Source organism: Brassica napus, unplaced genomic scaffold (genome assembly GCF_020379485.1).
Source record: "Brassica napus cultivar Da-Ae unplaced genomic scaffold, Da-Ae ScsIHWf_1322;HRSCAF=1890, whole genome shotgun sequence".
Taxonomy (NCBI): Eukaryota; Viridiplantae; Streptophyta; class Magnoliopsida; order Brassicales; family Brassicaceae; genus Brassica; species Brassica napus.
Window position 1 is genome coordinate 9058 of NW_026014739.1, and position 16669 is coordinate 25726.

Here is a 16669-nt window from a genome sequence, read left to right on the forward strand (position 1 = left end):
TCGATCGATCGATGGGATACTCTCATCGATCGATCACAATCTTACGGCCCGGTCCATCCTAGTAATCGATCGATGCGTTTTTGTCCTAGGACCCTATCCCACTCTCTTAGGTTCTATTTGTTAGGTTTTTGTGTAGTTTTGATAGATTTTTGTTAGGGTGATTGGTTAGGATTGTGATTTGGTTGTATAATAGGTTTAGAATTGTGATTTGGTTGAATAATTTGTTTTGTTGAATTGATTTAGAATTTTTTTATAATTTTTTTAGTTTTTGTATTTATAAAATCGATTTTTGTATATAAAATCGATTTTTGTATGTGACAAAATGATTTTTCTATATAAATTCGATTTTTTTGGATTTTACAAAAAAAATTTCTATATAAATTCGATTTTTTGGATTTTACAAAACATTTTAAATATCTATAAAACTTTTTTGTGATTAAATACTATTATTTGGGATTTAAAAATATTTTTCATATATATATATTATTAAAACTATTTTTTTGTAATTATTAAACAATTTTTATTTATTAAAACTATTTTTTTTTATTAGAACTATTTTTATATATTTATTAAAAAAATTTAATATATATAAATTTTTTTCTGTGATTAAATTATTTGGGATTTTTTTTTAATAAAAAAAATAATTTATATATTTCTGTATTTATTAAATATATTTTTTTAATTTACAGGTCTCATGATGATCAGACCCGGCCTCGACAGCGTCGTGGTCGTGGTGGTACGGGGAGCCAATCTCGGGATTCCAGCCATTTTCAGGATTCCCCTTCGCCCCACAGCTCCAACCATACATCTCCCTCTGCTGCACCCGCTCATGCTCCTCTCGCTCCCGCTGCTGCATCCGCTCCTGTTCCTCCGGGTCCTCCGGGAGTGATGAGGGTTGCGGAGTTGGTTCAACAGCCCGGTCGTGACCATCTTCCGTATCTCACTCCGTATCCACATGGACGGGGTCAAACATGGTAATTAAACATTTTTTTTTCTTTAAATTTGGATTCATTATTAACCGTTCGTTCTTTTAATAAGGTTCAACCGATCCGGGAACGGGATCAGCGCATGGATCAACCGTATGATGTACTCGGCCCTCGACAGTGGACATCCGACTTTCACTCACTTCCCAACCGACAAGCAGGTTCTGTGGTTTCGTCAGTTTGCGGTAAGTATTCTAATTTTTTACTTATATTTTTAATCTTTAATATAAATTTTCTACTAATTGTGTTTTTTTTTCAGCAAGAGTTCAACTGGAATTCCGATGAGACGCTCTTTATCTATCACCACTTCGTCCATAAAGTAATGGACAACTATGGGAAGCAGATCCACGAGTGGAAGAAGAAGTGGGAAATCAATAAGGTTCGATTTAATTTATTAAACAATTTTTTAATTTATTAAACTATTTTTTAATTTATTAAACTTTTTCTTTTTTTTTTAATTAAAAGGTCCCAAAGTCGATGAACGACACGGTCTGGAAGGAGTTGTGTGCGCATTGGGATAAGGAGGAGACGAAAGAAACTTCTTCCACCAACTCCACCAACCGCAGGAGCGACCGTAAAGGGAAGGGCATCTACAAGCATAACTTGGGTGCTCAATCTATTGCCACTCTCGGAGATCGCATGGTAAGTTCAACCGCTTTTTCTTCAATTATTTGAGTTTCAGAATTTAAATTTATTGTGCATTTCTTCTAATTTCTAATGTTTCTTTAATTTTATGTTTTTTTTCAAGGCGGAAGAAAATGATGGCGAGCCGGTCAATGATCTCGCCCTAATGAGGAGGGCGTATACCAACAAGAAGACCGGCCAGATTGATGACGGTCTTGTGAGGGACGTGGTCGACTTGGTCCAAACTCAGGTGGTAGACGAAGTGTCTCAGCTTCAAACCGAGGATGACGCTTCGACGGCTTCGACCAACTTGTCCCGGTTTCGAATCAACGAAATCGTTGAATCCGTAAGTTCTTTTTTTTTTAAAGTTCAATTCATTTATTTCTTGGTTTAAATTTCTAAATTTGGCTTTTTTCTATTCAGTCGGTTCCAAAGAAGAAGGGACGTTTGTTCGGTTTGGGTCGTCGCACCCGGTCGGTTCCTCCTTCTTCTGCACCACCGCCCTTTGTTGATCCAGAAGTACTTACGGCTCAATTGAAGGACAAAGATGATCGAATATCTTTGTTGGAGACCCAGATGGCGGCTCAACAGGCGGGCTATGAGGCACAGAGGAGGCTGAGCCAGCAAATGATGGAGATGATGCAGAGGATGTACCCGAACGAGGTGTTCCCGGACGTGCCAGACCCGTAGTTTTTTTTTTCCCCAATCTCGGAATATTTTATTTTTATTTGTGAAACTTTGAATATTAATTAATATGATTTCAATTTTACTTTTAATTTCATATTTTCGAATTTAAATTTCAGAAATTTTATTTTTTCAAAAAAATTAATATTTTTTACATTCCGAGGAAATTAATTATATTTTTCACTAGATCGATCGATGCGTTTTTGAACAAAAACGCATCGATCAATCCGTTTTTTTTTTAAAATATAGCGAGGGACATTTCCCTCGGAATTTTCCGAGGGACAACTCCCTCGGAAAATTCCGAGGAACGGATCCCTCGGAATATACCGAGGGAACAGTTCCTCGGAATAAACCGAGGAAAAAGTCTGTCGGTATACTCCTATCGATCGATGTATATATGTCCAAACACGCATCGATCGATGAACTTCCGAGGAATTATCCCGACGAAGTTCTACCTCGGTATATTCCGAGGACTTTTCCGACAAACAAGGGATCCTCGGAATTTCCTCGGAAATTTATTTCCTCGGAATTCCGTCGGAAAATTCCGAGGGGTTTCAGAGGAAAAAAGAAATTCCGAGGAATTATTTCCGACGACGTGTTTCGTCGGAATTTCGTCGGAGTAACGATATTCCGACGAAATTCCGACGATTTTTTCCCTCAGAATCCTTGATGTTTTCTTGTAGTGGTGTGGTTGTGGAAAAAATTTCAAAAAGAAAAGGTTAAGAGTCTTGAATAAGCGTTTGAAATATATATCTAAAAGAGACAAGACACGGTTTGATGGGTTTTGTATATGATTTTCTAATGTACTTTGGTTTTATATTTTAGATGTAGGATCCAGTGAAAAAGTTGTACAAAATGACATTTATTGAAAATATAAAAACTAATAATATTAAGGTTTATGTTTGAAGTTTACGGTTTAGGGTTTAATGGATATTATTTAAGGAGTAGTGTTTAAGTTTTAGAGTTTGATGTTTAGGGTTTAGTGTATGATTTAACGGTTAGGATTTAAGATTTATGGTTTAAGGATATGATTTAGCGTTTAATGTTTAGGATTTAGGGTTATGTTTTTTTTTTGGCATCTTAGGGTTATGTTTTTATTTGTTGGATTTATGATGTATTAATTAACTATTACATGCTCTATCCAGATTAAAAATGTAATATCCGCTAATAAAATTCATGGGAAGTCTTCTCAACAGTCACAACAAGTCTTCTCACTGAAGTTTGTGTAGGTTAGTTTTGTAGTTCACAATTAAAACTTAATTATTTAATTTTTGTTAGAAAAGTCTTTTTTTTCATAACCAAACGTTTGATCATAATTACAGAATAGAAAACTAGAAGAGTTCGAGGGAAATCTTCTTTCAAAAGAGTTCTAGGGAAGTCTTCTAATAAATATTAAATATTTAAGTTTTAACTGTCAGTTGCAAAACTAATCTACACAGATTTTCCCCGACAGTGAGAAAACTTCTACTGACAATAGAGAAGACTTCACATGAATCTTCAGACAGAAAGCTTCCCGGGAAGTCTTCTATTGCAAATCAAATTTCTGGCATAATTCAGTCAATTGCAAAACTAACATGTTTAGTTTTTTGTTAAGAAAGAAAATTTTGAAGACTTCCAGAGAATCCGTCTCTAAGAAACACATAGAAAGTCAGTTGCAAAAATAACATATGTATTGACAATAAGACTTCCCGTATAAGTCTTCTACGATGAGAAGCCTTCCATAGAAGTCTTCTATGAAAGCTTTCTTGGCAAACAGATCTGGAAATAAATTTGATTTCATACCTTGAACCAGTGAGAAAACTTTCTTAGCTTCTCTAAGAAAACAAAACTTCACCACGAAAAGATATGTAGTTTTTGTGCATAAGAAATGAGATAGGAGGAGTGAAAATCAATATTTGTGCATTAAGAGCTTCAAATTGGGTGTTCATGGTGGTTGGTGTATTAATGGTAATAGAAATATTGAAAATAGTTGATGAATATGAAGATGATAGAGTATAACACTTATTTTCGAAAAAAGTACTAGCATTTTCGTGAATAATCCGAACTTCTTGGATGAATAAGTCAAACGAAAATTTCAAAAAAATCATGAGTTAGTTTTGAGTCATATTTGCAAAAAACCCCTATTTTTATTTGCTAAAATGGTTATGAAATTCAGCTTAATTCTTATATATTCACCACATGCAACACTTATAATATATAAATTCTAAATTATCTATTTGCACACACACGCAAATATATATATATATATATATATATATATATATATATTATATGAAAGCCAACACTATAAAGTATCTTAACTGGGTATCAGAATATGATTTAACTTCACACATCGCTAAAATGATCCCCTATATATTAATTTTGGAGCATTACAACAAGTTTTCGTTGACACGTGTCATCACTAGGATGATTATTAGACTAACTATCAAAATAAAAATTAACTATCAAACTGTAATATAAATATACATTAGTAGTGTAGAAATGAATATTCTCAATTTTTTTCTTAAATAAAAGCTCCGAAATTACGTAATATAGTTAACATATATATGAAAATTAATGATTATGACTAATACATATGTGATAATAATTTTTGTATCGTCTCTTGTTTTCGTTTAATTTTATATTTTTAAAAGAAATTAAACAATCACATTAAGCATATAATAAAAAAATGGATTTTTCTTATATGTTATATTTTGAATTTTTTAAAACGACAATAAATTACTAAAATGGTAAAGTCCCATATTGAAAATTTTGTGATCAATGGTTTAACTTTTTTGTTCAAATAAGATACAAATGATCATAAATTGTATAAATATGAAATCTCATTAATAGATATTCATAGTATATATATATATTTATATATTTTAAATTAAATTATATACTATATAAAAATATGAAAATATTTTAATTTCAAAATTTGTAGCGAAAACTATTGAGATCTTAATATTTTAATTCTGATATTTGTATTGAAAATTCTCAAATTAAAAGTTTTGTGATTAACGGTTTAGATTTTTGTTACAACAAATATAAAAATGTTAATAAAATCATATGAGTATGAAGTGTCAATAGTAAATATTTATATTAAAATATACCAAATATCTATGTCAATATCATTAAAGTTTAATTATATACCATATAAGGTTAATAAAATTATTTATTTACCAAAACATGATTGTAAATAAACAAAATATATTAGTTTTGATTGATGTGCTTACTCTAATGTATATAATTTTATGTATACAAATTATTTTTTAAATATGTGGTTTCTAATATTTTATTTGATCCTCACAATCCCAAAAATACGCTTCTTCAAATAGAAATGATTTTTAATATTAGAAGCACTATAAGTATATATATATATATATATATATATATAGTATTTCATTCAGATTAAATAATTTAGTCTTGATTTTTATTCTTAAAAACTTTTAATGAAATATCATAACAAGTCTGATGTATCATTTCTGGGTCCAATGGAATTCATAGGTATAGGAAGATGCCCTTTCAAATAGAGATTTTTGCTTTCAAAATGTTTACATTGGGGAAGAGTTCATACTATCATGTTGCTAAAAAGTGGGCTCGGGGGAGGGAAAGTCGTTAGATTGGATAGGCAAAGAGGGAATTCCAGTCAACTCCTTTTGAGTTTGTTCGAAGAATGAGAATATTTGATCATTCGTCTAATACTTGTTTATCCCTAATACTCTATCTAGCTATTATAATTGTAAGAACTGGTGAATATATACTAGACATACATTTATATTTCGAGTCTTCACTTATATTCTATAACAGTTTGATATATTAGATTTGAACACTAACCTGTGAATAGAGTTTTCCGGTGATTTTCTTCGAAATTTTGATTTTTAAATATGTATCTGGAGTGGAACTAATTTTTACAGATGTCCATCTTTTTAAATTGATACTTATGTAATTCACCGAATTCATAGAAGAAGTTAAAAAAAGAAACAAAACTCATATTGGTGAAACAGAAACAAAAACACAATTTTATAGAGATAAAAAATGAAATTTCTTATGGAGAGTCAATAGGTAAATAAATCGAGAGCATAAAACCTAATCCCCTTTTTTCATTTTACAATCGATGTTGCCTATGTGGTTTTAGTGATTTGTGTTAGCAGCAAAACTTAATTTTCTTTTGTACATATGAAGTTTTAAAAATAATTTAAAATTAGTTTTAAGAAACCAACATTTGTATTCTTCATTTTATAATCGATAAAGATTGTAGTGTTGCAAAATGTTAAAACTATTTAATGAACAAACATTAGTATAAAAAAACTCACTCCACGCATGTGCGGATTATCATCAAGTTATTATTAAAACTACATAGGTGCCACTGTAATTGGATTAGTGAGCACTTCACACTATCTATTTAATTTGCAGTTTCTTTTGTTAATATGATCATTTCTGGATATTATCCATGTTAACTTTTATATTTAACTGTTACAACTCTACAAAATATTTCATATCCTCTACAATATTTTCAACTGTATTTTTATCTGACACGGGGCTGACAACCACTATTTTCCTACGAGTTTAATAAAAAGCGTAAATTCACTTACATCAGTTTACCGATTTTGCATATGTTTTTGAATCTTGCATGATACCTAAATTACCTATAATTCTGTGTACTTTCAGCTAAATTTTATTGCCTTTTTTTTCTTGTCTGTCTGGAAGCATACTCATGTTCCATATCTTTTTTTTGAAAGATGAATATGTGTGGTTGTTGGAAATTTGTATAATGATTTGTGTAAATCTTATGAAAGGGTCGTTTTATTGATATGTTTACATCATAATATATACTACAAACGACCACCGACTTTAGAGTATATCTTAGAGATAACTCCTCCAACTAATTACATCTTTATCTCTAATACACAAGTACTAGATAAAGACCCGCACCTTGCGCGGGATAAAAATTATATATATAAATTATTTTATGTATTATATGTTCTTACATATTATGAAATAATAAATATATATTAAATAATTCAAAGTCAGTAACTATTACATATATAATAAAATTGGTGCGAACGTATAAATCAATTTTATTAATACAAACAATTTTTTTAAAAAATTTGATAGGATATGTAATTAAATTTAAATGATATTAACATACATAGTATATTTTTAATATTAATGTCTATTTTTTTTTAATGGTGTTTTCTACTCATATATTTTTTTTGATCATGTGTATCTTTAATAGCAAAAACTTTAAATTACTGATAACAAAATTTTCATTGTGGGACTAATAATTTTAGTAATTGATAATTTAAAAAAATTTATCAATGTTAGTTCAAAACTTTTATCAAAAAATTATTCAAAGTAAATTTTGAAACTAAAATATTTATTTATTCAATATGGTTTATAGTTTAATTTAGAATGATATATATATACATATATATTTTAAATCTTAATGATTAATTAAATTAGACTTTTACTTATATGATTTTTTAATCATTTGTATTTTGTCATAACAAAAATTTTAAACCATGGATCGCAAAATTTGAATGTGAGACTTTTAACAATTTTAGTAATTTATAGTCATTTTTTAAAATTCAAAATATAAAATATACAGAAAAATCTAAATTTTTATAATATGGTTATTTTGTTTTTTTTTTTAAGTTATTTTAATAGTTTTAAATTAAACAAATTTGATAGAAGATACATTTTTTTTATTAGATCTTTTTTATTCAAAATCATTAATTGTCATATATACTTTACCCACATTAGGCAATTCCGTAATCTTTATTTAAGGAAATAATAATTGACATTAATAATGAATTTATGGTTAGTTTAATAAAAAGTTTATTATATAATTAGATGGACCAACCAATTTCTCTTGTAATTCTAAGAATCATCCTAGTGATGACATGTGGCTACAAAAAGAAGTTGTAATGTTTCACAAATAATATATAGGGGATATCTTGTTTGCTTTGCTTTAAAACACAAGTCAGAAGGACTAGAGGAAGCTTTATTTCCAACACTAGAAAGCTCAGACAAAGAACTAAAAACATAAAAAGCAGGATGCCCAAGTCGTCGATGCCACAACAGCCTATCTCCACCACCATCTGCTCTGTTTGCTCGTGCGACTCTCACATCTTTGAAGTAGTACACCCCATCAAGTTCTTCACCGGCTCCAATCAGAATCTTCGAAGAACGGTCCTGCAGAACACAAATTGTATCAGGGAACAAAGCAAAGCAGTTACTAAATTTCAACAGCTTGGAGACCGATATTAAGGTACAATCCAACTTCGGCACAAACAGAACATCTCTAAGTGATATCCGATCAGTAAGTATCATGTCACCCATTTGACAAGATGTTGATGTTCCTCTATCCGCAAAACCAACAACACACGGTGGGGTTGCCTTCACGTTAACGAGTTGACTTAGATCACCCGTCATGTGGTGTGAAGCCCCTGAATCAAGTATTACATCACCAAGAATCTTACCAGACAGTTTCTCTGACTGACCACTTGATCTCCCATCATTTATGATTGCAGTGATCGCCTTCCATTGTTCGGGAGTGAGGTCTGATGCACCGGAACCGTATGAACTCGTAGCAGAGCCACGACCTCCACCTCTTCCATTAGAACCACCACGACCTCCTCTTCCCGAACCTCTACCACGTCTTTCATTCATCCACTCTGGATAGCCAATGAGCTGCCAACAATTGTTATTTTCATGACCCGTCTTTCCACAGTGAGAGCAAATCCGGTCTCTTGCTCTGTTTCCAAAGCTAGACTCGTTGTTATCAGCTCTAGCTGCATATCCATTAGCTTCCCGAGTGTCTCTGTTCGTTGCAAGGTCCTCCATTGCTCCTTCACGACGCGAAACAAAACCAACAGCTTCTTGCGAAGCAACCTCTCGTGACTTCGATGAATTCAACCTTGCTTCCTCCCTTATTACTTTGGCATACACCTTCCCAATGTTTGGTAACTCATTTGCTTCAATAAGTGCAGTCACAACGTTTCCAAACCGTGACTCATCCAAGCCCATTATGAACTGATGAACTCGTTCATCTTCTTATTCCTTCTCATACGTAGCAGCTGCTGAACAACTGCATGCTGGAGGTGGCCTGTAAGTCTGAAGTTCCTCCCACATCATGGCTAACCGACCGTAATAATCAATCATAGCATGTTCTTGTTGTCTACATGAGGCTAGCTGTTCCATCAACTGATGTATACGAACCTTATTGCCAACCTCAAACCTCTTCTTCGGATTCTCCCACAACTTGTGAGCTTCTGTGATAAAAGTCACAGTCGACCGGACCTTCGGCTCTATAGACGATCTGATCCAGCCCACGATCATTGAATTGACGGTCAACCAAGACTCCAAATCTGGACTGTCCTCAGCTGGCTTCGGAAGCGTTCCATCCACGAACCCATTCTTCTTCTTTGCTCTAAGAGCATTCATCATCTCCATCGCCCATTCGTTGTAATTATCTCCTTTCAACTGTACAGATGTAATTAAAGCACATGGGTTGTCTGAAGAAAACAACGTATATGGTGATATCACCACCGTCTCTACTCGTTTCGCCATGATCTGCATCGAATCATCTTTCTCCCCCATCGAAACTTCGAACAATTTTGCAAAAGAAAATTTTTTTGAAGCACAAATTATTCAGATCTATGCTGTGATACCATGTAAATCTTATGAAATTGTTTATTGATATGTTTACATCAAAATATATATTACAAACGACCTCCGACTTTAGAGTATATCTTAGAGATAACTCCTCCAACTAATTACATCCTTATCTCTAATACACAAGTATATCCGAACTTTATAATATCTTAACCTCCTATAATTTGGCAGTGTATTTTTGTTTTATATTTTTTTTTATGGTTGGTAGAATTAATCTTGAGCAATATGTTCTTTCCTTATTGGGATGTCGTGTTATCTTTTAAGCTTGAACCAAGAAAACAGCTAACAAAGAGATTTCTTCTTCTTCTTCTTCCTCTTTCTGTTCAAATCATGGCGAAGAAGAAGAAAGGCGTCAAGTACTTGGTGGTAAATCATCATCTTACTTTCTCTTTTGTATCTATTTATTGTCAGATCATTATTGATGGAGGATGAGTTTGGTGTTTGAAAGGTGGATGCTTTCACGGATTCCGCTTTTAAAGGGAACCCAGCAGCGGTTTGCTTCCTCAACAACGAGATCAGAGACGACGCGTGGCTTCAGTCTCTCGCCGCCGAATTCAACATCTCCCAATCTTCTTTCCTTACTCCCATCACTGGTTTCGAAGCTCGCTTCGGTCTCCGTTGGTTTACCCCTCTAGCCGAGGTTACTTTTCTTTTCTTTTCTTTTCCTTTTTTTTTTGAAGAGAAAACAATTTTGATCCATTTCCATTTAAAATTGTTTTTAACTTGTTAGGTGGATCTATGTGGTCATGCAACTTTGGCATCTGCTCACTGTCTCTTCTCCAATGGTTTGGTTTATTCAGACAATGTCGAGTTTGTCACAAGGTCAGGGGTTCTTACAGCCAAGCGAGTTGATGATGGTGAAGCGAAAGGAGGATCCTTTTTGATCGAGTTGAATTTCCCTGTGGTTCCAACTTGTGATATCAATCTCAGTGATGCATCCTCCTCCATGATCACCAAGGCCTTGAACGGAGCTACCATTCTTGATATTAAAGCTACTGCGACCAACAACATCCTCGTAATATATAGTTTCCTGTTATGTGTCTTGTTTGTTTGTTCACATAATTTGACTGACTCTCTTGTTTGCCAAGGTTGTGCTTCCATCTTTGGAATCTGTCACTGAGTTGCAACCAATAATGGATGATATCTTGAACTGCCCTTGCGATGGCATCATTGTGACAGCTGCTGGTTCTCCAGGAACGGCTTATGATTTTCACAGTCGTTACTTTGCTCCTAAACTTGGAGTTGATGAGGTAAAAGAGTAGCTGCATCGTTGGAGTGAACTAAACATTTCTTATGCTTATTATTATATGTCTCTTAATGTTATTTTGCTATCTTATGTCAAATTCATATATTCATGTGTTTCTTCTTCGTATCATTATCATCCATTGGTTTCACCCCTTTGTTTCAGGACCCTGTTTGTGGAAGTGCACATTGTGCATTGGCACATTACTGGAGCCTCAAGATGAACAAGTGTGACTTCTTAGCCCACCAAGTACTCTCTCTCTGCTCTCTCTCTCTCTCTCTCTTTTTTTTCTTTTTCAAGTAGTGTCTTAGAGCACAGAGAATGATTCTCTATTATGGGAAATCTGGTTAGGCTTCGCGTAGGAGTGGAACACTTGAGATTTATTTGGACAAGGAGAAGCAGAGGGTTCTCCTGAGAGGCAAAGCAGTTACTGTAATGGAAGGCCATGTCTTGGTCTAATCTGAGATCTCATGTATTGCTACAAAACAAGCTCCTTCAATTAATTAATAAAGACAGAAAACCACTGATATGAAATGTTTATGTTTTCTGACCATATTTGTGGGGCTAGTGTTGTCATTACAATTATTTGTTTGGGACCCTTTTTTTTGTTTTGGTAAGTAAAACATATGTATTACAATTGTCATTACAATCTGTATTATTAAAACTTCTATATTATTAAAACTCAAGTACAAAATTAGAGTAATTAGAGTGTTTGGAGATTTAAATAGGATTATTAAAAAAAAATTGAGTGTTTGGAAACATGGATCGCAGTCTTTAAAAAAAAAAAAAAATTTGTTTGGAAACAAGGATAATAGTATTAAGAAAAAAAGTAATGAGCTTATGTTATTAAAAAAAAATTGAAAGCCCATCATATTATAAAAAACTATCTATCAGAACCAGTTTTAAAATATTCGAAAATGGCTCAATCTAATTGTCTAAAACTTTTTTTTTTCTAAACTACATAAAACAAAATTTAAACTTTATATACATATTTCAAATCAAAATAATAATTCAAAGTTGATTTATATCAAAAATTGATTCAAAAATATACACATATTCAAAATTGATTTTTACTAAACTATTTTTCAATAACCATTATAAAAAAATGTTGTCAATATATATAAGAAAAATACAATACAAAACCCAATTTGAAATAGCAACTCAAATTATGGTTTTTATATTTCATATTAAGTTTTAAAAATATAATATATGTAATTATTTATATGATGGTACGTATAAAATACTATTAATTAATTATATGATTACTTATATGATGGTATGTATAAAATACGATTAATTATATGATGACAATATACGATATATAATAATGACTAGGGGTGGGCTTTCGGGTACCCATACGAGTTTGGTTCTGGTCGGTTTGCGTTTCGGACTTTCGGTGTCAAAGATTTCAGCTCTATTAGGATGTTTCTAAATTTTGGTTTGAGTTTGATTCGGATCTTTGCGGGTTTGGTTCGGGTTTGGATAACCCATTTAAATTATTTTTAAAGTTTTAAATCATTATATATTTTAAATTTCTCAAAATCTATAAATAAAATAATATATTACCTATAAATTTAAATAACATATGTCAGAATACCTAAGCTTAACATATCAATTGGCTTGATTTAAAATTTTGGATACGGAATCAATAATTATTTTAAGTATTTTTGGTGATTTGAGTATACTTTAACTATTTCAGATATTTACTTTTGACTATCTATATATATTTTCAAGTATTTAAACCAATTTTTAAATTATCATTCTTGATGTTTTATATACGTTAAATCTAAAAATAATTAATATATATAAGTATATAAATCTATTTTTAGATAAATTCGGGTACCCGAATACTTCGGTTCAGATCAGATTTGGTTCTCTAAATAACAAAACTTTGAATAATTCGAATATTTAATCAATTTTTGTTCGGGTTTGGTACTATATTTTCGGATCGGTATCGGTTCTGTTCTTCGGATTCATTTTGTCAAACCCTAATAATTACATGAAAAACAAATATCAACATATTTTTCAAAATAACATCCGCGCAGGCGCGCGGATCAAATTCTAGTTAGATTTTAAAACTCGTTTAAACATAAGACATAAACCTTATTGCACCTTTTGTTGCATGTTGTTTATTCATTTAGATCTCTCTAAGCACGTTACTGGAGTCTCATTCAGCAACAGACCGTATGAACCTATCTGGAATGCTACTCAACCTTAAAACAGTCCTAATAAGTTTCCATTTTCTTGAGTTTTGAGACAAATCTTGTAGCAATGTTACGTCTTTGTCTTGAAGATGTATGGCTAAAACTCATCTTTCTTAATCAGACACAGCGTGGAACACGTTATTTCTAGAGTTGTGTGTTTGCTGAATATAAATCCAAGTTGAAGAATGCAGATTTCAAACAGAAGAAGAGGCAATGTATAGTCATGATATGAAGAAACCTCTAAATTTCTACATGGTAACTGTATTTTCTTCCTTTTTTTGTTTCGTTTCTGACAATATACTGTTGTGACTTCATTTCCTTCTTCCTTGCCTAAGTATTATGATCGATGAGTGTTGTTGATATACAGGTTGATGCATTCACTGACTCAGCCTTCAAGGGAAACCATCCAAAACCATATATTTAAGATTGAATCCAACTTAACTTTCTAACCACATTTGAATGTGTTAACACTAAAATGTTTTATGAATTAGATATCCTGGTCTTAAATAAACAAAAGCTCGCTCCAATGCTGTCTAGTTGTTAGGATCTTCATGATCATGACCTTGTGACTCAAGCTCAACATTAGCATCTGCTCACACTGTCTTCTCAAACGGACTGGTTGGTTCTTCTGAGACGGTTGAGTTTTCTACTCACTCAGGGATTCTAACTGATGATTGTGAAGCCAAATTAAGGATCTTTCTTCATCGAACTGAAATTCCCTGTGATTACAACTTGCGAGTACAGCTCAAATGATTTCTCCACGTTCTCTAAAGCCTTGAACGGAGCTACCATTGTTGATGTTAGAGGAACTGCAACAGATACACACTTGTCTCTAAACCAACTACAACAGATAGAATCATGGTTATTACGCATTTCACACAAATAAATAAATTCCTTACATTATGTTCCCTCTCATTGAGTTACAACCAAAAACTGATGATATCATGAAAATGCCCTGTAAAAGTGATGATTGTTACCGCTGCTGCTCCTCAAGGATCTCCTTAATGATTTCTGCAGTAGACTCTTTGCTCCTAAAATAGGGGTCACTGAGGTTAAGAAACTAACATGCATTTACATGGCAGCAGCTTTGATCAACTCTCACCTTCTTACTTACATCTCTAAGCCTTTTCTATTCAGGACTCTGCATGTGGAAGTGCACATTGTTCATTAGCACATTACTGGAGCCTCAAGATAAACAAATGTGATTTTCTTACTGAAGGTTCATTACGATAAGGAGAAACAGAGGGTCCTGCAGGAGTATTTAATAATGATAAACGACACTGATGGTTGGGGAATTCTCTCGAATAGCCATTTTAAAATTTTATGTCACAAAATAGACTTCAACTAAGAAAATGACCAAGATAACTCTTTTTGTTTTGAAAATTTTAATATTTAGTTTTTATTTTTTAAAATTTGAAATATTATCCCCAAAACCCACCTCTTAACACTAAATCATAAGTCTAGATTAGTTAACCGTAGGGTAAAAATACCCTTTAATAAATTTATTTTGGTCATTTTCTTTATTGAGCGCTATTTTTGTGACAAAAACTTAAAAATGACTTAGGAAATTTTTCTTGATTGTTCAACAAGTTTGGCAACAACGTATCAAATCTCAACTTCATGAATTTGTCTTCATAACACCAAATCCCACTACAAGATAAGGTATTTTACAATTCTGCTCTTATAGAAAAGGACCAAACTTGGGATCACCTTCAAATATCCATCACGGCCTCTTCCACGCCCCCGACCGCCTGGAGGAATCTTTCCTGATACCAATGACAAAATCAAAAAAAAAAAGTGAGAATAGGCAGGCGATAAACCAAGAGGCGTGGTTAAGAATGAATGTGAAGTAGAGAGTGAAATGCTTAATTATGTAACCTGCAGTTGGTTTTTTTGGGTTTGATTCTTGATGTGTCTTCGACCAGCAAAGTCTCGAGATTCAAGGAGTCTGGAAGAATATAATAGCGAATGTTGTTTCCCCTGACATTTAAGTGACTGGATTCTTCCCTTTCAAAGTGAGTTTAACGGCTTTTAAGTGAGTGTTCATACTAACATCTACACCTGCATTATGTCATTTGCATGTACATAATAACCGGTTATGGTGCTTAGTGATTGCATCATAAACAAGATGATGGGAGCAAAGGGGAATGCAAAAAATTAAAAACAATAACAGCAGAGACCACTTACTTGTCTATTATACAAGATAACCCGTTCAACAAGGTGAGAGATGCAGACACCAGTAGCCATATGGTAACCGTTCTATAAAAATTCAGAAATCAAGTGCTAATCTCATTACAATGATATATCTTTGGTTTACACAATTGATCATGTTTCTTCTGTTATATTGCTTCTTATGGGTGGATCAGACTTCAAAGAAGAAGTAAAAATATTCTAATAAACCACAGGTTTTCCAACGTTATGCAGCTGACTAGAGCATGAATTTTTTATTTAAAAAATAAAATAAAATCAACACTAACTCAAACTACAACTGAAGAATTTATGAATACTCGAGCTTACATTGGTTATAAAAATCAATAGTGAAAGCTAAGACAGATTCCAAGGTACATGAGGAGTCTTAGATTTAAAAGTAAAACCCTAAACACCGAATAGAGGTGGGGAATAAGAGAAGCAGTGTACCTGTGATGGTTCCATCAGCTATGGTTCCGTTCTTTAGCTCGATTGAAACTGTTTCGCTGTTCAATCTCATCAGAAACCTGCAACAAAAATCCTGATACCAGGGGTCTGATTGGTAATGACTTTTGCTTTAGGTTTTGATTTTAGAATCGGGGGTGTAGAGATTTTGGCTTTAAAGATTGAAACTCTTACTTAAGAAAAATTTAAAAATTTGATTAGCAGTATCAAGAGCTTTAGAAATTGTGACTGTTATAAATTTTATTTATTAACTTGGAGGGTGTCCGCGCTTCGCGCAGAATATTGTTTTATTATTGCTAAGAACATGATTTTTTTTTTTGGATAATGTATTATGTTGTCGTTTTTATTTGTTAAGATTATTATTTGATGTTTTTAGTGTTTTATGTAGTAGGTGATAAGTTAATATATTTTGCTTTTTTTTTTTTGAATAATGTGTTGTTGTGTGTATAGTACTTGTTAGTAGTCAAATGAGCATCTAACGTAAACTAATATTGAATTTCAATAACTTTACATCTACACATTTTTTGATTCTAAAATTAACGGTTTCATCGTCAAAATTGTAATATATTATATTTTTATTCATTTTTAAAATTGTTTTTTATTTTTTTCATATTTTAAAA

The 16669-nt window shown here is 32.4% G+C and overlaps 1 protein-coding gene and 1 pseudogene across 1 annotated transcript; both read left to right on the forward strand.

Moving 5' to 3' along the window:
- The first annotated feature begins 10104 nt into the window (after window positions 1-10104).
- On the forward strand, window positions 10105-11865 carry LOC106381605 (uncharacterized isomerase BH0283-like). The gene is made up of 6 exons (XM_013821519.3): window positions 10105-10316; window positions 10399-10590; window positions 10681-10965; window positions 11039-11200; window positions 11359-11442; window positions 11545-11865. The coding sequence occupies exons 1-6, from the start codon at window positions 10176-10178 to the stop codon at window positions 11650-11652; spliced, it is 972 nt and encodes a 323-aa protein (XP_013676973.2). The 5' UTR covers window positions 10105-10175; the 3' UTR covers window positions 11653-11865.
- A 1745-nt stretch (window positions 11866-13610) lies between these two features.
- On the forward strand, window positions 13611-14814 carry LOC106378320 (annotated as a pseudogene).
- Window positions 14815-16669: the final 1855 nt, after the last annotated feature.

Coding starts and splice junctions, on each gene's coding strand:
- LOC106381605 (XM_013821519.3), top strand. CDS start 10,176: ATGTTCTTTCCTTATTGGGATGTCGTGTTATCTTTTAAGCTTGAACCA. Junction 10,591..10,680: donor GGTTTACCCCTCTAGCCGAG/GTTACTTTTCTT, acceptor TTAACTTGTTAG/GTGGATCTATGTGGTCATGC. Junction 11,201..11,358: donor CTAAACTTGGAGTTGATGAG/GTAAAAGAGTAG, acceptor CCTTTGTTTCAG/GACCCTGTTTGTGGAAGTGC.